This window comes from Ornithorhynchus anatinus, chromosome 7 (genome assembly GCF_004115215.2).
Source record: "Ornithorhynchus anatinus isolate Pmale09 chromosome 7, mOrnAna1.pri.v4, whole genome shotgun sequence".
Taxonomy (NCBI): Eukaryota; Metazoa; Chordata; class Mammalia; order Monotremata; family Ornithorhynchidae; genus Ornithorhynchus; species Ornithorhynchus anatinus.
In genome coordinates, this window is record NC_041734.1 from 52,446,893 (window position 1) to 52,469,301 (window position 22,409).

General features: G+C 43.5%; 1 protein-coding gene and 1 non-coding gene across 2 annotated transcripts in view; one reads left to right on the plus strand and one right to left on the minus strand.

The window, feature by feature from the left end:
* The window catches only part of DOCK10 (dedicator of cytokinesis 10), a 242,564-nt gene that overhangs the window by 137,112 nt on the left and 83,043 nt on the right, over positions 1 to 22,409 (minus strand). The window contains 1 exon segment of the mRNA XM_029069082.2: positions 15,510 to 15,599. Within this exon segment, the coding sequence (XP_028924915.1) occupies positions 15,510 to 15,599 (90 nt within the window).
* Positions 773 to 878, plus strand: LOC114813498. The gene has a single exon (XR_003761215.1). It is a non-coding gene; the product is annotated as a U6 spliceosomal RNA (small nuclear RNA).

Below are 22,409 nucleotides of genomic sequence, written 5' to 3' on the forward strand. Positions count from 1 at the left end.
GCTTTGCAGATCCCAGCACAGCTACGAGAGGGTGGCATGATAGAGTACCCTGGCTCAGTGGAAAGAGCACGGGCTTTGGAGTCCGAAGTCATGGGTTCGAATCCCGGCTCTGCCACTTGTCAGCTATGTGACTGTGGGCGAGTCACTTCACTTCTCTGGGCCTCAGTTACCTCATCTGTAAAATGCGGATTAAGACTGTGAGCCCCACGTGGGACAACCTGATTCCCCTGTGTCTACCCCAGCGCTTAGAACAGTGCTCTGCACATAGTAAGCGCTTAACAAATACCAACATTATTATTATTATTATTATTACCCTGCCTAGCATTCCAGCCTTTGACCCTGAGTCAAGCACCAAACCGTGCTGGCTTCCTTATCCTGCTCTCTCCTCCTTAGAGAAACTTCGGCCTAGCTGAGAGGTCACGCTACTAGGAGTCAGGAGAGGTGGGTCCTAATCCTGGCTCTGACATTTTCCTGCTGCGTGACCTTGAGTGCTATTTCATTTCTCTGTGACTTAGTCTCCTCATCTGTAAAACGGGGGAAAAAAATTCCCTAAGACTGTGAGACAGGGATCGGGTCCGATCAGATCATCTTGTAACTACCCCAGTGCTTAGCACGATGCTCGGTACATAGTAAGGACTTAATAAATACAATTATTATTGCTCCCATCATCTAGGCATCAGTACACTGGTAGGGGAAGAAAGATACTGCTTGAAATATAGTGAATTTTGCACAAAATTGGTATGCAGTCTGCCAGAACCAAAAATTGTGCTCAGTTTTGTCGTCACTGAGAAAAAGCCTTTTTATGTATTGAAAGTCAATGATTAGCACGGCCCCTCCGCAAGGATGACATGCAAATTTATGAAACGTTCCATAATTTTTCATCTCCTCCAGGAGGCCTTCCCAGACTGAGCCCTCCCTATGTCTCTGCCCCTCCTCCCCTCCCAATTCCCCCTCCTCCCTCCCTTTGCTCTTCCCCCTTCCCCTCCCCACAGCATTTGTGCATATTTCTATATATTATTACTCTATTTTATTAATGGTGTGTATATAACTATGATTCTATCTTAATGGTATCGATGCTTGACTACTTGTTTTGTTTTGTTGTCTGTCTCCCCCATTTAGACTGTAAGCCCGTCGTTGGGCAGGGATTGTCTCTATCGGTTGCCGAATTGTACATTCCAAGCGCTCAGTACGGTGCTCTGCGCACAGTAAGCGCTCAATAAATAAGATTGAATGAATGAATGAATTAGAAATGCTGGCAATGGGGTGTCACGGGTGGGCTAACTACTCTTCACCCTTCCCTAGTCCTCTCCTACTTTCGCTTCAAACTGCAGGACGAGAAAGTGCAAACTTCTACAATTTTCATCAGTTCATTACCCCACATGTCCTCAATAAATACCCTTGACTGACTGATTGAAAGAGCAAGTCAGAGTGTTTTCCATCACATATCTTCTGCTTCGTGCTTACGAGGACTGAGGGCTTCTTTGTAATAAATATCTGGAATAAACAATATGTAACTGAAAGAGCTTTCGACATCTAATACTCTGACACGCTTGCAGTGGATCTGGACTTCAGGAATTTGACACTGAGGGCGAGGCTCACACAGACCTATGTTTTCCATCGCTCTCAAAATAACAATCCAGAGTCATATTGAGGTCCCATGTCCAGGAACTTGAGTTATAAGGCTTAATATGGCTGTTTTTCAAAACATCATATCAATGGGCAATAAAATTGCATCAATGCATAATGAGGGTCAGAACATGGAGTCAAATGTTATTGACTTATTTTCATGGCATTTGTTAAGTGCTGACCATGTGCCAGGCACTGTACTAAGCACTGGGGAAGACACAAGCAAATTAGGTGGACACGATCCATGTCCCACATAAGGCTCACAGTCTTAATCCCTATTATACAGATGAGATAACTGAGGCACAGAAAAGTGACTTGCCCAAGGTCACACAGCAGGTCCTTTTGACTTCCAGGATCTTGCTCTATCCACTAGGCCATGCTGCTGCTTTGTCATAATCTGATATTTTTCTTGAATCAGATTTAAACACGTACTGTCACTTAAAAATGCTTATTGAGCTGAAATCGGTGTTGAACCGAAAACATATTTTGATTATATTAACGTGGGATGCTGGAAAGTAGTGTGTACCTGGAATTCAGAGGATCTGTTTCTTAATACGGCTCTGTCACTCGTCTGCTATGTGGTCTTGGAAAGGTCACTTAACTTTTTCTGTACATCAGTTTCCTCATCGGTAAAATGGAAATTAAATACAACCTCCCTACTACTTAGAATGTGGCCCCTATGTGGGACAGGGCCTGTGTCTAACCTGATTATCTTCTATCTACCCCAGTGCTTATTACAGTGTTTGGCACATGGTAAGTGCTTTATAGAGAAGCAGCGTGGCTCAGTGGAAAGAGCCCGGGCTTGGGAGTCAGCGGTCATGGGTTCGAATCCCGGCTCTGCCACTTGTCAACTGTGTGACTGTGGGCAAGTCACTTCACTTCTCTGGGCCTCAGTTCCCTCATCTGGAAAATGGGGATGAAGACTGTGAGCCTCACGTGGGACAATCTGATGACCCTGTATCTCCCCCAGCGCTTAGAACAGTGCTCTGCACAGAGTAAGCGCTTAACAAATACCAACATTATTATTATTATTATTATAAATCCCGTTATTCATTTTAAAATGGTATTTGTTAAGCACTTACTATGTGCTAAACACTGTACTGTTCTATGTGCTGGGGTGGACAGAAGCCAATGAGGTTGGACACAATTCGTACCCCACATGGGACTCACAGTCTTAATCCCCATTTTAAAGATGAGGCAACTGAGGCACAGATAAGTTAAATGACTAGCCAAAGGTCACAAAGCAGCCAAGTGACAGAGTAGGGATTAGAACCCAGGTCCTTCTTTCTATCAGGCTAATTCTCTTCCCACTGGGCTATGCACTTCTTTATTCTTAGCCTTATTATTACTATTACTTATTTTTCACTATGCCGATTTGAACTATTATTGATTTGAACCTGGGCTTTAACCAGAAGAGTTTAATCACAGCTACAGTTAGTCAACTGTGAACCGTTACTATATTTCGGATTTTCTAGACATCCTAGACAATGACCAACGTTCCAAACTCAAAAGCAGGTTGAGAAATGTCATGGGTTCCTCACACGTCAGTGCGGTCTATTAGAGGAGCGCAGGCTGGGAGTCAGGAGATGGAGATTTCAGTACCAGCCCTGCCACTTGTCTACTATGTGACACTTAACTTCTCTCTGCCTCGGTTTCCTTATCTGTAAAATATTCTTCATTCATTCAATAGCATTTATGTGCAGAGCACTGTACTAAGCGCTTGGAATGTACAATTCGGCAACAGATAGAGACAATCCCCGCCCAATGACGGGCTCACAGTCTGATCGATTCTTAAACTGTGAGCTCTGTGTGGGACAGGAACTTTGTCCAATCATGGGTTCTAATCCTGCCTATGCCACTTGTCTACTGTGTGACCTTGGGGAGGTCACGTCACTTCTCTGGGCCTCAGTTATCTCATCTGTAAAATGGGGATTAAGACCGGGAGCCCCACGTGGGACAACCTGATCACCTTGTATAATAATAATAATAATAATCATGTTGGTATTTGTTAAGCGCTTACTATGTGCAGAGCACTGTTCTAAGCACTGGGGGAGATACAGGGTCATCAGCTTGTCCCATGTGAGGCTCACAGTCTTCATCCCCATTTTCCAGATGAGATAACTGAGGCCCAGAGAAGTGAAGTGACTTGTCCACAGTCACACAGCTGACAAGTGGCAGACAAGTGGCAGACAAGTGGCAGACAAGTGGCAGAGCCGGGATTTGAACCCATGACCTCTGACTCCCAAGCCCGGGCTCTTTCCACTGAGCCACGCTGCTTCTCTAGCCCCCCCCCCCCCTGCGCTTAGTACAGTGCTTTGCACATAGTAAGTGCTTAACAAATACATCATTGTTACTGTTATTATTATCGTGCATCTGTTAGGGATTAAGCAGAGGGTTGGCTCTTGTGAAATGCTTTATAAACACCATTATTATTTGTCTAATGAATCAGAAACCTCTCGGCTTGGAGGGGATCTGCCGTCGTGAGCGCTTTCTGATCGTCCAGTCAGCCCAATTAACAGCTGCATGCCAGAAACACTGCTGGCCTTTCATCTCCTCATTTACTCCACTGACAGTCTTTCATGGTCTCCCCCAAGGGATAAAGAGATGGAAGAAAGATCTGGAGGTCAATCTCCTAACTACTCTGGTGCTCAGTACGGGCTTGGAACAACGTAAGCACTTCACAAATACCACCTTTATTGACTATGGGCAAGTCACTTCACTTCTCTGTGCCTCAGTTACCTCATCTGTAAAATGGGGATTAACTGTGAGCCTCACGTGGGACAACCCGATGACCCTGTATCTCCCCCGGCGGTTAGAACAGTGCTCTGCACATAGTAAGCGCTTAACGAATACCAACATTATTATGGCTCAGTCGAAAGCGCCCAGGCTTGGCAGTCAGAGGTCATGGGTTCGAAGCCTGACTCTGCCACTTGGCAGCTGTGTGACCGTGGGCAAGTCACTTCACTTCTCTGGGCCTCAGTTCCCTCATCTGGAAAATGAGGATGAAGACTGTGAGCCTCACGTGGGACAGCCCGATGACCCTGTATCTCCCCCAGCGCTTAGAACAGTGCTCTGCACATAGTGAGCGCTTAACGAATACCGACATTATTATTATTATTATCATGAGGTGGCTTCGGAAAGGATGGAACACAATTAGGTGCGTACGTTGCCATTAGGTTCCTTAGGGTTGAGCTCACAGGATGGAATAATAATGTTGGTATTCGTTAAGCGCTTACTATGTGCCGAGCACTGTTCTAAGCCCTGGGGGAGATACGGGGTAATCAGATTGTCCCACTTGGGGCTCACAGTCTTCATCCCTATTTTACAGATGAGGGAACTGAGGCACCGAGAAGTCAAGTGACTTGCCCAAAGTCACACAACTGACAGGTGGTGGAACCGGGATTAGAACCCACGACCTCTGCCTCCTAAGCCCGTGCTCTTTCCACTGAGCCACGCTGCTTCTCTATGGGGGAGGTTCACTCCGAAATATAACCGTCTGGCAAATTCGATGATATCATTAGGTTGACATTTAACATTAGGTATACCCTAAGGAATTTTTAGTCAAGCGTGTGTTTTTCTAATGAGATATTATACACAAAAAGTGAAGCCTTCCCAGTGCAAATCCACCTGCTATGTAGTGATGATGATTTTCCTTGAAGGCAACAAAAATGCATTCTAATTCATATCTCTAGTGGAAAACAACGCTTTTGATACCCATCTACATTATTCAATTATTCCTTGTTCTTAGACTCCTCGATCCCTGGCCTGTTCAACTTAATTTCATTCATTTTCTGCAACATATAGAAAGCTGTTTTCACAATGGAGAAAGGGAAGTCAATTTAGAAGTCCTACCAGTTGCAGATAGGGGTATTTGTTGTCATGGTTTACTATTCCCGGACAGAAGCTAAAGTAAATCTCCTCGGCTCTGAAAACGATAAGTATTTTCTTTTCAACTTCCTTATCAGCTATTTCCAAGTATAAATGATTTGAATACAACTAGGAACGAAATGAAATTGAGCCAATGTTTTTCACATGAGTATCCTCATTGTCCCCGATGTGAGATTATCCAGTTTTTGGCATTTCGTGGATTCAATCCTCATTCCTAAAACGTCTTTATTAATGAATCATAAACTCACATAAAGCATCAATAATAGGATTTGGTTCTTTGGTTTTGAGCCAAATTGATGTATAATCATAAAATCTGGCTTATAATTCCTAACTTCATTTTTATGTTTAATGTGACATCACCAAAATACACAACGCTAAACTGTAACCCAAAATAATAATGCCATAAAAATTACAAGCTTTAACATTAGAACACTCCACAGCCAGGAAATTAATGTCCCATTTTCTGAAAGGTCAGAAATATGATTATGTTTTGGGGGAAAAAAATGTTACCACAAAAAATCCCCAAAGTCCACCAGAAATCAGAATTGCTAATACATATTCCGGGTTTCTTTTATGGATGGGGGGTTTTGTGGAGCAGAAACAATACAGAATTGTAACTTCTCTGGTTTTAGCTTTATTCAGGCTGTCATGCATCTGGGATAAAATAAATTTATGGTTGCAGAGGACACATTTATTTATGGAATTACAAGAATCTGAATTGGGGCAAGATGAGCACAAATCCACTAATTCATACTTCATGCATTTGCAATTTGGCACATATAAGAAAAGCAGATCCCTGATAGGAAGCCCCTGTTTTGATTTCTGTAGCACTTTCATTATGGGCTATTCTATATTTAAAACCCAATCAATTTGTGTCAAGTGCACTATGCAAAAGCTTTTGTGTTAGCATTATGGCCTCTTTATTGATGTGCATAATAAATAGCCTGGAATAGCAAATAAAGCCCGCTAAAGTGTTTTAACTGTAAAAAAACAAAGCTTCTCTGTGTTTCCTTAAGACATGACCGATCAAATCCAATCACAGGATTTCTATTCAGAAAACACAAAGGCATACACGAAGCAAAAATAAAATGAATTAAAAACCATAACCAAATTCTGTAGCCTACTTAGATGGATATTAGGAATCAAGGAATGAATTTTTTCTTGAACCACTGAATTGTTCTCCACAAACTCAAGCCCCTGAACTAAGGGGTGGAATTTCAAACAATGGTGCAAAGTCATACACTGCTGTTCACAAAGTATGCACACTGGAGGACAAAATTAGATCTTCAGTGAGGTACTGATTCATTTTAGACTGAAGTTTTTTGTTTGCCCTTTTAGGGGCTGCCATGACTCATTATTTGGGAAGAGCACACCTGTACTGGGACTGTGACCAACTGGGAGGAGGGAAGGGAAGAAAGGCAGTCTGTCTGATTTTCCCCTCAATCCCTTATGAGCAGCGATTGTGTCTACTCTTTCCTCTGCATTATACACTCCCAAGAGCTGAATATAGTGCCCTGCACAGAGTAAGAACTCAATAAATACAAACGATTATAAAAAGACAATGAACATAACCATGGGCCTGATTTCTTTTAGGGGATTCTTCGTGGAGGGCTGTAGTTCTATGTTAAACCATATCCCATTCCCTCAGGTCGACAACGCCGTAAGATAATTAAGTGTAGTTTGTGTTGATCACTTCCCCAACACTCAGGCCAGAAGAGTCGGCCCATGGTGCCCCTATTTGAAGTGTAAACTAAACCAATCACAGAAAAGGACTGGGGAGGAAGTAGAGGGGCCAGGTTGGGGGAAAGAGAAGACTGTTGGGCATTTTAGAGGTGAGGAGGTTGCAAACCTTGTGCCTGGGGTTGCGGGACGCAGGAAAAGCTCTGGCTGAGGACTCTGAATGGATATAGGCACAGGGAGGGATCGAGAGAAACTCAGATTCGGGTTAGGATGCTTTAGAGGTTCAGGATCCATGGCTAGCCCTCCAGACGGATGAGGCTCCAGCCCCTGAAGGTGAAAATGGACACACTGCACCCAAACGACCTGGGACACCCCAAGAGAAGAGGGGTAGGCTCAGAGGAATGGGATCCCGAAGTGGCCTACGGGGAAGTTCAGAGGGTCGTGGGGGCAAAGGTATTAGATCCAAGGAAAGGCTGGTTGAACTAGATTTGTTTTCATTGTTATTTTGTTAAAACATTCTTAAATATTGTTGAGAACTCAGATCTTGGTGTTTGGCTGAGGTAGGGACTGGAGGAGCTCGGGAGACACGCAGCTCTGGGGAGCCTCAGACGTCGGAGTGCTTTGTTTGTGAGTTTGTTGCAGCCACTCCTGGGAAGAGGGTGGTAGGTAAGTCCCCGATGACTCCTGTGCCTCTGGGGAGATGCCTCGATTTTAATTCACTCATTCAATAGAATTTATTGAGCGCTTACTATGTGCAGAGCACTTTACTAAGCGCTTGGAATGTACAATTTCGCAACAGAGACAATCCCTGCCCATTGATGGGCTTACAGTCACTTCACTTCTCTGTGCCTCAGTTACCTCATCTGTAAAATGGGGATTAACTGTGAGCCTCATGTGGGACAACCTGATTACCCTGTGTCTACCCCAGCGCTTTGAACAGTGCTCTGCACATAGTAAGCGCTTAACAAATACCAACATTATCATTACAGTCTAATCAGGGGAGACAGAGGGACAAAAACAATAATAATAAATAGAATCAAGGGGAGGTACATCTCATTAACAAAATAAATAGGGTAATAAAAATATATACAAATGAGAGGACAAGGACAGTGGCTGAGGGGAGGGGAAGGGAGGGGGAGAGGAGCAGAGGGGAAGGGGGGGAAAGGGGGTTTAGCTGAGGGGAGGTGAAGGGGGGAGCAGAGAGGGAGCAGAGGGAAAAGGGGACATAGGGTGGTGGTAACGATAGGGTGCCGGAACTTGGGAAGCACTGAACAGGATGTCCCAAAATCTGCATTAGGATGGGAGAACTGGAGGGATTTAGGACGCAGTGGAGGTTGACAGGGTTCTGGCACTCCTAAAGTGATTTGGCTTTTTTTCATTGCAATTTAGGGCTGAGAACCCCTGGTAATGTCACACGGTTATTTCTAGGCTTCCCAGGAAATAATTCATTAGTGATCCTAATTTAGGTAAAAGCCCCCTAACATTCTGAACTGAAAGCCATATTGTATGGAGTTCCATGGCCTAGAATGGGTACCAGGGTTTGGAATGAAAAAAAATGGGGGTAAAACTTGTTCAGGAGTATAACAAGAACTTGAAAACAACAACTGCTCTTTCACTTTTTCTTCTTTCATGCTGTTACCTTGTCTCTTTGGTGGGAACCAAGCAGTAACTAAGATGACCTGCAGAAGCTACATTTCTAGATGATAGAATACATTTAGATAAAATGATGGAATACATTTCGACTATAGCCTTAAATAACATCATTTTTATCCTTATGTCAGGAAGACTGCACTTCCAACTTTTGCATTTAGTTTTCCTCCTATGAATAAATGGAACAATGTGAGCCAAGTATAGGTGAGTGATTGTGCCTGATTCGATTTTCCTATACCTTCCCCAGTGCTTAGCACATCACAAGTGCTTAACATCTACCACAGTTTTATTCAGCAAGAACTGTCTGTCAAATTATTACAAGAACCATGAAGCATTTAAGAAATTCTCCCACATCTCTATTTAAGGATTCATTGGGACTGGTTAGGATGAAGCGGTTTTCTATCATTTGGCAATGCAGTAGTTTTGTAAAAGTCCTTTCTCCAACTCATTCTATTACAGCCTACTGAGAAGAACATGGGCTTGGGAGTCAGAAGCCCTGGGTTCTAAATCTGCTCTGCCACTTACCTGCTGTGTGACCTTGGGCAACTCACTTAACTTCTCTGTGCCTCAGTTCCCTCATCTGCAAAATGGGGATGCAAAAACCTGTTCTCCTTCCTGCTTGCACTGTGAGCCCTATATTGGACCTGATTATCTTGTATCTAATAATAATAATGTTGGTATTTGTTAAGTGCTTATTATGTGCAGAGCACTATTCTAAGCGCTGGGGTAGACACAGGGGAATCAGGTTGTCCCACGTGGGGCTCACAGTCTTAATCCCCATTTTACAGATGAGGTCACTGAGGCACCGAGAAGTTAAGTGACTTGCCCAAAGTCACACAGCTGACAAATGGCCGAGCCGGGATTCGAACCCATGACCTCTGACTCCAAAGCCCGGACTCTTTCCACGGAGCCAGAACTTAGTACAGTGCTTTGCATATAGTAAGTGCTTAACAAATACCACAATTATTATGATTATTGATAATAATAATAATAATATTTTAAAAATTGTATTGCTTGTATGCTTACTGTGGCCAGAAAACTGAAATAAGCACTTGGGAGAATACAATGGAGTTGATAGACACAAGTCCTACCCTCAAGGAGCTAATGATAACGATAATGATAATAATAATGATAACTGTGACACTTGTTAAATGCTTACTATGTGCCAAGCTCTGATCTTAAAGCTGAGGCAGATACAAGATAATCTGGTCCCACATGGGGCTCACAGTCGAGGTAGGATGGAGAACGGATATTGAATCCCGATTTTCCAGATGAGGGAACTGAGGCACAGAGAAGTGACTTGTCTGAGGTCATACAGCAGGTAAGTGATGGGGTTGGGATTAGAATACAGGTCCTCTGATTCTCAGGCTCATGCTTTTTCCACCAGGCCACATTGCTTCTCTTACAGTCACCATTCGGAACATCTGGAAACTCTACCCTATCAAAATATTAAACTTTGCATGTAGAAGCACTTAGTAAAATATTAAGAAGGTCAAATGGCTCTAAATGATGGCATTGTGAGAGGGTGTGGGACATGGCAGTGCTCAACCTTCTGGTCCTGGGAAAGGAAGAACTGGAGGGTTTTAGGACATAACAGCGGTTAGCAGGGGTCTGGGGCATTACTACTGAAGTGACTCTGGGGGCTCTTTCGGCGGGGACTCAAGGCTGAAGAGCCCCAGTAACATCACATTTTGGAAATAATAAATGAGACCCAAGTCTTCAGAACCAAGAATCTGGGCAGAAGAATTGACTGAAGCGTTAGTGGCTTGCACACTACCTCTTGAAATTATAATGGGAATTCATTTTGGTTGGAGGATTGGGGACCAGGGATAGTAAATAATGATTCAGTCTCAATATATGAGGGCATTTTTAGTGGTATCCCTCAAGGTGACACTATTCCAACCACTGCTGCTTAAAATTCCTGCTGGTGATTGAGATGAAAAAATGAGTGCACGCTAATTAAGCCAAGTATAGTAGCACTGCTAACATCTTGGAAGAGAGGAAAATAATTTGAAGTGCACTTGGGGATATAAGCAATAGAATATCCCTACTGGAAAATGATGGCTGAGGAAAAGTACATCAGAAAAAGATCTGAGGGTCACAGAGTATCATAATCTGTATACGTGCAAGCAATCTAATGCTATTATCAAAGAAACCCACAACCACACAAAAAACCCAGGGAATAGGTGGTATTTAGGGTAATATACTATGAAACAGAAAAGCAAAATATTTTGACAATACCTGACTTGGATAAGACTCTTAATTGAGTTTGCCCATTTTTAGGAAGGGTTGAAGAAGTTTTGCAATGAAACTGATTAAACAAATGGAAAATGGACCTGCGAGAGAGGGTTGTGGAAAAGAGAAGACATAAAGGTGATTGAATAATCTGTGTAAATATTCCTGGAAGAGGAACTGTGACTATTAGATATATAAATATATATGTATATATACACATACATACATATCTATACATGTATATATGTATATATATGCATAAAGATATATGTATGGTCTATATATGTCTATATATATATGTGTGTATAGATATGTATGTATACATCTATACATGTATTCATTCATTCAATAGTATTTATTGAGCGCTTACTATGTGCAGAGCACTGTACTAAGCGCTTGGGATGAACAAGTCGGCAACAGATAGAGACGGTCCCTGCCGTTTGACGGGCTTACGGTCTAATCGGGGGAGACGGACAGACGAGAACATGTATAGATATGTATGTCTATATATGTGTGTGTGTCTATATATACGCATCTATATATACATATCTACACATATATAGATATGTATATATACACACATGTATGCATATACACATGTATAGATATGTATGTCTATATATACATATACACACACACACATATATACATATACTAAGCATATAGTGTTTTGCACAGAGTAAACACTCAATGAATAGCATTGATCGACTGATATATTTGATCTATCAGAGGCACACCCATTCCTTTCCTAGCTTGGGTAGTGGCTGGAGAGCGGAAGGCAATCTTTTACCAGTCAAAACTCACCCATGCTGGGCAGAATCGGCAGGGGAGAGAGTTAAGGATGGCGACTCAAGGTTACTGAAGGGCAGAAGGCAATGGTAAACCACTTCTGGATTTCTACTTAGAAAACTCTATGGATACATTATTCATTCATTCAATAGTATTTATTGAGGGCTTACTATGTGCAGAGCACTGTACTAAGCGCTTGGAATGTACAAATCGGTAACAGATAGAGACCGTCCCTGCCCTTTGACGGGCTTACAGTCTAATCGGGGGAGACGGACAGGCAAGAACAATGGCAATAAATAGAATCGAGGGGAAGAACGTCTCATTAAAACAATAGCAAATAGAATCGAGGTGATGTACATCTCATTAACAAAATAAATAGGGTAATGAAGATATATACAGTTGAGCGGACGAGTACAGTGCTGAGGGGATGGGACGGGAGAGGGGGAGGAGCAGAAGGAAAGGGGGGAGAAGAGGGTTTAGTTGTGGAGAGGTGAGGTGGGGATAGAGGGAGCAGAGGGAAAAGGGGAAGCTCAGTCTGGGAAGGCCTCTTGGACCAGAACGATGGCAGATGGAAGTAGAGGGCATTCTGGCAGAGACGTGCTCATGGTTTCGCTATGGGCCGGAGATGACTAGAGGGCACAGGACAAGATATATAGATAGATGAAGAATAATTACAATGAGAATGCTGCCTAACTTTTCTCCATCTCCACCAAAATCCAGTCTAAAGAAAATGGACTAAATTTCAGTTAGAGGTCTTGTCTACATGTAAGGAGAAATTCAGATCACTTTGGCTCAAACATAGAATTAGGTTATTTAGAGGGATTTGGGAATTTTCATGCTTGGAGTTCTTTAAGAATAAGGCACAAACCATCAAGAATGTTTTTTTATTCTATGATTTGTGAAGAATTTGAATTGGGGAAACAGCTTAAATTAGTAACTGACTTTTTGTTTTCATTTCTCAGAGAGAAAAGAATTAGAAATGTGTTCAACCAGACACTGGGTCTAGGAGGTTCTAAAACACAAACAAACAAACAAACTTACAAAAAACCCACAACCCCAAACTAGAATAATAAAAGACATACGTGCTTTCCTCTGCATGTGGCAGAATGAATGACTGATTTTAGAAATCATATTATGAGTTATTGGTCACCATTGGGTTCCACATATCTTAAAAGAGCCTCAGATGAATTGTTCCGATGAGGGGCGGGGGAGTGGGCAGCCGTCCTAAGTCATTGCGCATGACTCGAGAAATCACATTCTTGAAATAATAAGATCTAGTCAGTTGCGGGGACTCAGGTGGGGCTAGAATTGAAACCGAACAGCCCAAAAGGGCTGTTTTCAGTTGGTAATGAGCACACACTGTGAGATGTTGGGCAGTGGTGTGATCCGAGGTCAGGAAAAAGAACATCTCCAAGGACTCAAACCCCAGAGAACCATCCTCAGACTCTCACCCACTTCGAAAGCCATTATTGAGTATGACTTGGCCTGGGAGAGCTTTCCGAGTTTTTTGTATAAAACAGGGTAAAATCATAAAGCAAAACAAAGAAAGGCAATCACAAAAATTGTCCCTGAACATCTAGCCAGCTGGGATATGGAGAAACAAACAGGGGCATAGGGTAGGCATGTGCAAGGTGGTTTCAGAGTCAGCTTGGCATCCACCGGTGGTTACTTTTATCTCTGGGCAGATTTGCAAGGCCCAATCCAGGAGCTACCTGACTGCAAAACCACCCTCTGCTGGCAGAACACTTCGGAGAAGAAGGATTTGTCCAAAAGAGGGTGTAGCTAGTACTCATCTCCGAGAGTCAAACTTCAGGCACGTTTCTCGCGATACTGTTCACAGGGACACACGAAGGCCTGGGTTCAGTTAGTTTGAGGCCACCAACGCTGATTGGATAAAAATATCTAGGATATTAAAGATCTCTTTGTTCCAGTACTCTGTTGGGCCAAAACTTTGCCCTTTGAGATCCTGACGAAAGAGAGGCCTTTATATGAGTGAATCAAGGCATGCAAATCAAGGGAAGGGACATGGGGGAAAAAAAAGGGTAGGATCCAACGCTGAAAAGATTCAAGGATAATTCGCAGCCCTCTGTCGAAACAAGCATGTCTTTACATTCCTAAAGAAACAAACCACCATAACAACCCTGAAGAGTGCAAATAATCGTAATAAATAGAGGTATCCGGGAAGTGTTACTTTGTGCCGGGCGCTGGTACTAAGCACTGGGGTGGATATTAGCAAATTGGGGCTGGACAAGTACCTAGCTGGCATGGGGCCTCACAGTCCTTAATCTCCATTTTAACCATAGAAGTAACTGAGGCTCAGGGATATGAAGGTGACTTGGCCAAAGTCACACAGGAGACATTTAAACCCAGGTCCTCTGACTCCCAAGGCCGGTGCTTCTATGCTGCTTCTCCTCTGGCTTTCACGTCGTTTCACAGATGAGAGGAGAATTCTACAGAGATGGCAGAGACCCTTCGGCGGGTCCCAGACACACCACCTAGGAAAGGCCGAGGCCACAGAAGAATCTATCAAGTGATAATGGCAGTTATCTTGAAGTCAGAACCAGAAAGCGGTAAAACCCCCTAGACTCGACGACATGCTTTCTGAGATCTACAGTTAAAGAGTTTTATGCATCGCTGAAGAAATAAAAAATGCTTTTTCCTCCTCAAGGAAAATAGAGATCGTAGACGTCATCACCCCCTTAACAAAAAAAAAAAGTGAGAATTCCATGGCACCTTTCAGAGCATCTCACTGCTCTCGTTGCTGACAAGATCCTTCTGAATTGTCATGAAAATATCTTGCCAATTGGCAATCCCCTGATAGAGCCAGTGTGAAACACAACAGCTTCACAAGCTTCTCCATACTAGCAAGGAGGTCTAGGGCATGGGAAACACACTTGACTCCTGGTAGAACTCAGCACCATCTTTACATTTAGTTATTTCACTAGGCACTGCCATTTCAGATTTTTTTTTTGTTCTAGGTATTAACAATTAAAAACTGGCTAGAAAAAAAGTATTTCCACCCATTTTCCAAGTAATCGAAATCATCTTGATAATTAATGTATTTCCAGTAATATATATTTAGTATGTACCACTTGCTGATCACTGAAATGCAGCACTTAGGAGAAAACAATAAAAGTTAAAAAACAAGGGGGTCCCTGCCCTTCAGGAGTTTATAATAATAACGTTGTATTGTTAAGCGCTTACTAGGTTCTAAGCACTAGGGTAGATACAGGTTATCTCACATGGGGCTCACAGTCTTCATCCCCATTTTACAGATGAGGTAACTGAGGTCCAGAGAAGTGAAGTGACTCGCCCACAGTCACACAGCTGACAAGCGGCAGAGCCGGGATTCGAACGCATGACCTCAGACTCCCAAGCCCAGGCTCTTTCCACTGAGCCACGCTGTTTTATAATATAAGAGGGTGCAAATCAGATACCACTGCTTTAGATGCACACTAAGGATTAGTATTTAAAAACCGTCATGCTTTTTGAAGGACTTTAGAAATTCTTGGATTTACTCTGATTGGAAACTCCTCGGCTAGGCTGCAAACACCTTAAGAGGAGGGAAACTGTCTTTTGCTTATCAGAGCGTGTTGCCTTTCTAAGCCCCAGTGATTAGTCAGGAGTTTTCCCATAGGTACCTGCTTCACCAGTAAGTTTTCTGCCTTGTGTTCTGCATCTTCTGGCACAGTCGAGTACAGTGTTCGGATTTCCCAGGAAACCGTGGCGGTCTGACAGTAAAAAAATAACAAAGCATATATTAAACAATTGAGCAGGAAAGAGAAACCTGATCTCATCTTGGAACAAAATTGGGTTTCAAATAATAGAACCCTAGGGCTAAATAAAAGTAAATTCTAGAACTTCAACTTTGGCCATCCCCCTGTCTCCTGAAGATTGCATCTAAATTGCCCATTTAAGGTAAATTTTAATTTTATTTTTCTCCAGGAAAGGAAATTGCCAATCTCTTTTAGTAATCTGTCTCAGCTACCAGAGTCTGGAAGTGCTTCCTTTATGCAAACTTGAATGCATTCCATGACCAAGCCTAGTCCTTCTTCTTTTGCAACCAATGGGGAAAGAAAATCAATATGTCTGTTGTTGGATTTCTTCTGCCTGTACTTGAGCATATGAAAGATCTTTCTAGATTCTCTTTTGGTAAGAGGATAAAAACTAAATAAGATTAGCTCTTCTGCCAAGATGAACTTCTATTTTTTAAAAACATTATATTTGTTAAGTAGCTACTTGGTTCTAAGCACTCAGGAAAGATGCAAGTTAGTCCCTCAAGGGGCTCGCAGTCTAGGGAGGAAGGAGATCGAGTATTGATTCATCATTTTACAATTGAGGAAATGGAGGCACAGAGAAGGTAATGCCTCATCTGAGGTCCCACAGCAGGCAAGTGGTGGATCTGGGAGTAGAACACAGGGCTTCTGATTCACAAGCTCGGGCTCTTTTCACTAGGCCACTATGCTTCTCAATGACTATGTACTGAACACCCACTGTATATATGCTACTGTCAAGGTTTTCAAAGAACTATATGAAGAAGGTTTGGTACCTGTTCTTAAATAGCCTGCTTTGGACCCTTCTTCTAGTTCGTATAACGTTTAGCCAGATTCACAGAAACATATTATTCTATAACATCAAATAAATGAGAATATGAGTGTGTTCATCAGGATCAATGGATATGCACCAACAGAACATATACGTTTATGATATAAACTTATCGGAAAACACAGCACAGGAAAGGTGCAGTTTCTCTCATCAGATAACATCACCCCGCTTCCATTTTCAGATATTCTGATTACCACATACCTACTGCCAACCCCTGATTGTCCATCACATATTCAGACATTTTATTAATTGCAAACTCAGTTATGTTCTGATGGTAATTTGCCTAATATAAAATGATTACGGTCCAATGATTGGAAACATACCTTCTACAGTCTTACAAGTTACAATGCTGAACCCAACTAGAACAAAGAGTGATAATGCACTCCTGATCTGTTTCCCAACTCGCTGACCTTTGACACTGTCGACCATCCCCTCCTCCTCCATACCTTATCTCACCTTGGCTTCACGGACTCTGTCCTCTCCCGGTTCTCCTCTTACCTCTCTGGCCGATCATTCTCGGTCTCCTACGCTGGAGCCTCCTCCCCCCTCCCATCCTTTAACTGTTGGAGTTCCTCAAGGGTCAGTTCCTGGCCCTCTTCTGTTCTCCATTTACACTCACTCCCTCGGTGAACTCATCCGCTCTCACGGCTTCGACTACCATCTCTACGCAGATGACACGCAGATCTACATCTCCGCCCCTGTCCTCTCCCCCTCCCTTCAGGCTCGCATCTCCTCCCGCCTCCGGGACGTCTCCACCTGGATGTCGGCCCGCCACCTAAAACTCAACATGAGCGAGACTGAGCTCCTCATCTTCCCTCCCAAACCCGGTCCGCTCCCAGACTTCTCTATCACCGTGGATGGCACGACCATCCTTCCCGTCCCGCAGGCCCGCAATCTCGGTGTCATCCTTGACTCGTCCCTCTCGTTCACCCCACACATCCTATCCGTTACCGAGACCTGCCGGTTTCACCTCTACGATATCGCCAAGATCCGCCCTTTCCTCTCCACCCCAAACGGCTACCTTACTATTACGGGCTCTCGTTATATCCCGGCTAGACTACTGTGTCAGCCTTCTCTCTGACCTCCCTTCCTCCTCTCTCGCCCCGCTCCGGTCTATTCTTCACTCCGCTGCCCGGCTCATCTTCCCGCAGAAACGATCTGGGCATGTCACTCCCCTTCTTAAACAACTCCAGTGGTTGCCTGTCGACCTCCGCTCCAAACAAAAACTCCTCACTCTAGGCTTCGAGGCTCTCCATCACCTTGCCCCTTCCTACCTCTCCTCCCTTCTCTCTTTCTACCGCCCACCCCGCACGCTACGCTCCTCTGCCGCCCACCTCCTCGCCGTCCCTCGGTCTCGCCTATCCCGCCGTCGACCCCCGGGTCACGTCCTCCCGCGGTCCTGGAACGCCCTCCCTCCTCACCTCCGCCAAACTGATTCTCTTTCCCTCTTCAAAACCTTACTTAAAAATCACCTCCTCCGAGAGGCGTTCCCAGACTGAGCTCCTCTTCCCCCTCTACTCCCTCTGCCATCCCCCCTTTACCTCTCCGCAGCTAAAGCCTCATTTTCCCCTTTTCCCTCTGCTCCTCCACCTCTCCCTTCCCATCCCCACAGCACCGTACTCGTCCGCTCGACTGTATATATTTTCGTTACCCTATTTATTTTGTTAATGAATTGTACATCGCCTCGATTCTATTTAGTTGCCATTGTTTTTACGAGATGTTCTTCCTCTTGACGCTGTTTAGTGCCATTGTTCTCGTCTGTCAGTCTCCCCCGATTAGACTGTAAGCCCGTCAAACGGCAGGGACTGTCTCTATCTGTTGCCGACTTGTTCATCCCAAGCGCTTAGTACAGTGCTCTGCACATAGTAAGCGCTCAATAAATACTATTGAATGAATGAATGAAAAGAGGTCCTGTCTGGATGAGGACGATAATGATGATATGCTATCTCGAAAGAACACTGGGATCACACATCATCTTTATCAGACATTCACACATCCTCTTCTAATAACCAGGACAAAATATTCCATTCCTGTTAGTTGGGGCTTATTATCCAAGTGGCCCACGGTTCGTGCCTCTTTCCATGACAGGGACAAAATTGTTTATTTTTCATAGCTTATTATCCAAGTGATCCGTTACTTGTGCCTCGCTCCTTCTCCTCTTCCTACCTGATCCTTGCCTTGGACCCTTGGGAATATGATGAAATTCAAATTGGCCAATTGGACACTTTATAAGCAGTTCTAGTAAAAGGTTTCTTGGGGTAAGAGATTCATTTTAATGCCTAAAACGATGGTTCTGGATTATTTATAGATTTTAATTATCATTCATTCAATCGTATTTATGGAGTGTTTCCTGGGTGCAGAGCACTGTACTAAGCGCTTGGGAAGCACAATTCAGCAACAGAGACAATCCCTGCCCACAGTGGGCTCACAGTCTAGAAGTGGGGAGACAGGCAACAAAACAAGTAAACAGGCAGCAATAGCATCAATATAAATAAGTAGATTTATAGCTAAATACACATCATTAATATAAATAGAATTATAAATATGTGTGTATATATATATACACACACAAGTGCTGTGGGGTGGGGAGGGGGTAGAGCAAAGGGAGCGAGTTGGGGCAATGTGGGGGGAGCAGAGGAAAATGCTTAGTCTGGGAACTAGGAATGGCCATTATTAGTGAGGAAAAGTGGGAGTTGATCAAAATATATACAGTGACCCTCCCAATCTCATGCGCATTTAGTATTTCAGATTATGGAGAAGAGAATACACAAGGAATTTCTCCTCACCGCCTATATAAATTCCCATCTCTTGCCATGATGATACGTGCTGGGTAAAATCCAAGACGGATTAAGAGAGAGATCTAAGTAATTCAACATTTGGAATCCTATTTAATGATAAAAGGATCTTTGACATTTCAAAGATTTTGGCTTTGCTGAACAATCTACTTCAGAGAAAACTTAGCAAGTCTACAGATGTTATCGTCTACAGATGCACTCCTTTTGAATATTCATATCTTCCCTTAAAGGTCTTGTCCTGAAAGTAGGCATCTTTCAAAAAGCCACACACGGCTACTTCTTCAGATATACAAATCAAAAGGTATACGTCGTGTATAGGTTATGGAGGCTTATTCCATGTGGGTTGTATTAATTGTCAAATCATTCGTTCATGGGCTACGACTGGGTTTCGGTGATTTACAAGCAATGGCTGAACACTGAGTTGTAATGGTTGACAGCTGTGGAACTAATCACACCCATTATGCTCTCAAATTACATTGGCCATGTCTGCGGGGAGCCAGGAGTTCTTTTTATAAAGTGTTTTTTTAACGGTAAATTCCTATTCTGAGTCAATGTGTAGAGGGCAAAACTAATTTTAAGTAACAAACCAACAGTGAGAGGTTTTTCCCCATGTAGGCATCATTATTAACTTGTGCGGGGTCACTTACAGTGAGCTCCTCAGAGCTCACCCTAAAGCACTGACAGCAACGTCTGTTTGATTGACAGACCGAACTCTAGGCTTCCCCTGCATCTCCCCCAGCAGTGTGGTTTAATGGAAAGAGCATGGGGTTGGGAATCAGGAGACTCATTTACCCGCTGGGTAACTTGGAGTAAGTCACTTAATTTCTCGATGCTTCAGTTTCCTCATCTGTGAAAAGGGGATTTAAATGTCTGTTCTCCCTCCCCCTTACACTGCAAACCTCATGTGAGACAGGGACTGTGATGAACCTGCTTATCTTGCATCCACTCCAGCACCTCATTCACACACTAACCACTTAACAAATATTACAAGTATTATTATTAGACTGTAAGTCCGTTGGGAGCAGGGAATGCGTCTGCCAACTCTGTTATATTGTACTCTCCCAGGCGCTTAAAATAAGTGCTCGATAAATGCCACTGATGGATCAATTGATTATTTAGTCCTCTACCTCCCTTCAGTAACCTCTAGGAAGTTGCCAGTGACAGAGTTCTGCATACTGGAGTGACCTGTGGATACTGAAACCAAGTATGCATTTAATTGGTAAACAGGTTTTCTGTGTGGGAATGAGGCAACTCCGGATGGCTAGGCTGGGGCTGTGCAGCCAGATTTACCACCTATATGGGCCCCTTCCCAGAGAACAGGAAGGCTGGAAATGAGATGGAAGCAAAGGGAGAGGAGCTAGGAAGCCCAGTGCCCAGCTCTTAGTCAGGGAGACTAAGTCAATCAGGAGGGAAACGCCCGAATCTGAAATTTTATCGAGGGGCAAAAAACGCCCTCCCTCTTCACATACGACAATTACTCTCCCCACCTTCAAAGCCTATTGAAAGTACATATCCTCCATAGACCTGCCCCGACTAAGCCCTCGTTTCCTTTTCTGCCTTCTGCGTTGCTTTGATTTTCTGTCCTCGTTCACCAACCCCACCCCAGCCCCACAGCACTTATGTACAGAGCTGCAACTTACTTAACGTCCTCCCCCCAACCCCCCACCTGGCACCCAAGACTTTAAGCTTATTTTGAGAAAGGAACATGTCTGTTATATTGTTATACTGTACTCTCTCAAGCACTTAGTATTTTTGCACACAGTGGGCACTCAATATATACGATTGATTGATTGCATAATTTCAAATCAACGTTTTGAAGTCCTCCAGGCTCAACTCTAAGGTCAAAAAGTTACCTGAAACAAATTTCCCTATCATTGGCTGGCTAAAAAGGTAAATTTAATTAGTTCAGTGATCCTCACATTTTTATTCAAACTGACTTTTGCCTTCCCTGAAAAAACCTGACCACAGAGGCAGAAGACCTCAAGTATTTTACACTTTCACCGTAAACATTCACTTATGACCTCTTATAAGGTACATAGGAAACTTATGGCTTTTCTCGTCGTTATGACCTCATCTGTTCTATCTATGTTTTAAACTCAACATTTCCCTTCATTTCAGGAGGAGCAGGTAAAGCCAAGAGCTTAAGAATCAGCTATCTGCATCTTTCCATTTCATTCTAAATTTATGTAATACAATTTGTTTCCAAACAAAGGCAGGAAAGGGTTAAGCAACCTAGAGGAAGAGTGCCACATTTATTTGTTAACAATGTCGATATAAATGCAGCCTTTTTTTTTTTTTGGTTTTCTGAGAATTAGACGCCTTAGACCACTGCAGACTGCCTTGGCCACAGCACACTTCCTGCTCTTTGTCACAATACTTCAGTTGACAGTTAATATAGTTCAGTACATGAAACTGCTCCTAAAGTTCATTTGAATGAAGTCTGGCTTTTCCTTTGTTGGAAATGGAGTTTCTCGAGGAGGTTCTAGCCTCAAGCCCAACTAGAAAATATCCTTAAGAATAGTATATAGTGGCCTAGAAAATAGTCACGGTGTTAGAGCCCGTGACAGTCTGGGAAGCAGCGGGGCTCAGTGGAAAGAGCCCGGGCTTCGGAGTCAGAGGTCATGGGTTCGACTCGCGGCTCTGCCACTTGTCAGCTGTGTGACTGTGGGCGAGTCACTTCACTTCTCTGTGCCTCAGTTCCCTCATCTATAAAATGGGGATGAAGCCTGTGAGCCTCACGGGGGACAACCTGATGACCCTGTCTCTCCCCCAGCGCTTAGAACAGTGCTCTGCGCGTAGTAAGCGGTTAACAAATACCAACATTTATTCTTTTTTTTTAGATAATATGCTTACTCCACAATAGCTTGTTCTAGATTTGGGTGTTCAACAGTCAGCCATTTGAGCCTTGCCAGTTTCCGGTTCCCTTGACCAGTCACCATTTCACTTTCAAAGCTCTGCTTCAGTCACCCTGCCTTTTGGCCAAGAGGATGCGCTAAGCCAACATTCCATCAGCACCATTCTTCGGATCACCGAAAGGGTATATAGGGTACTGGAAAAGGCATTTCCTACCCTGGCAGAAATCAAATATACTGTCTGGACACTGTGAGATTCTGATAAAGTGGCTTAATTTAAGCACTTTCA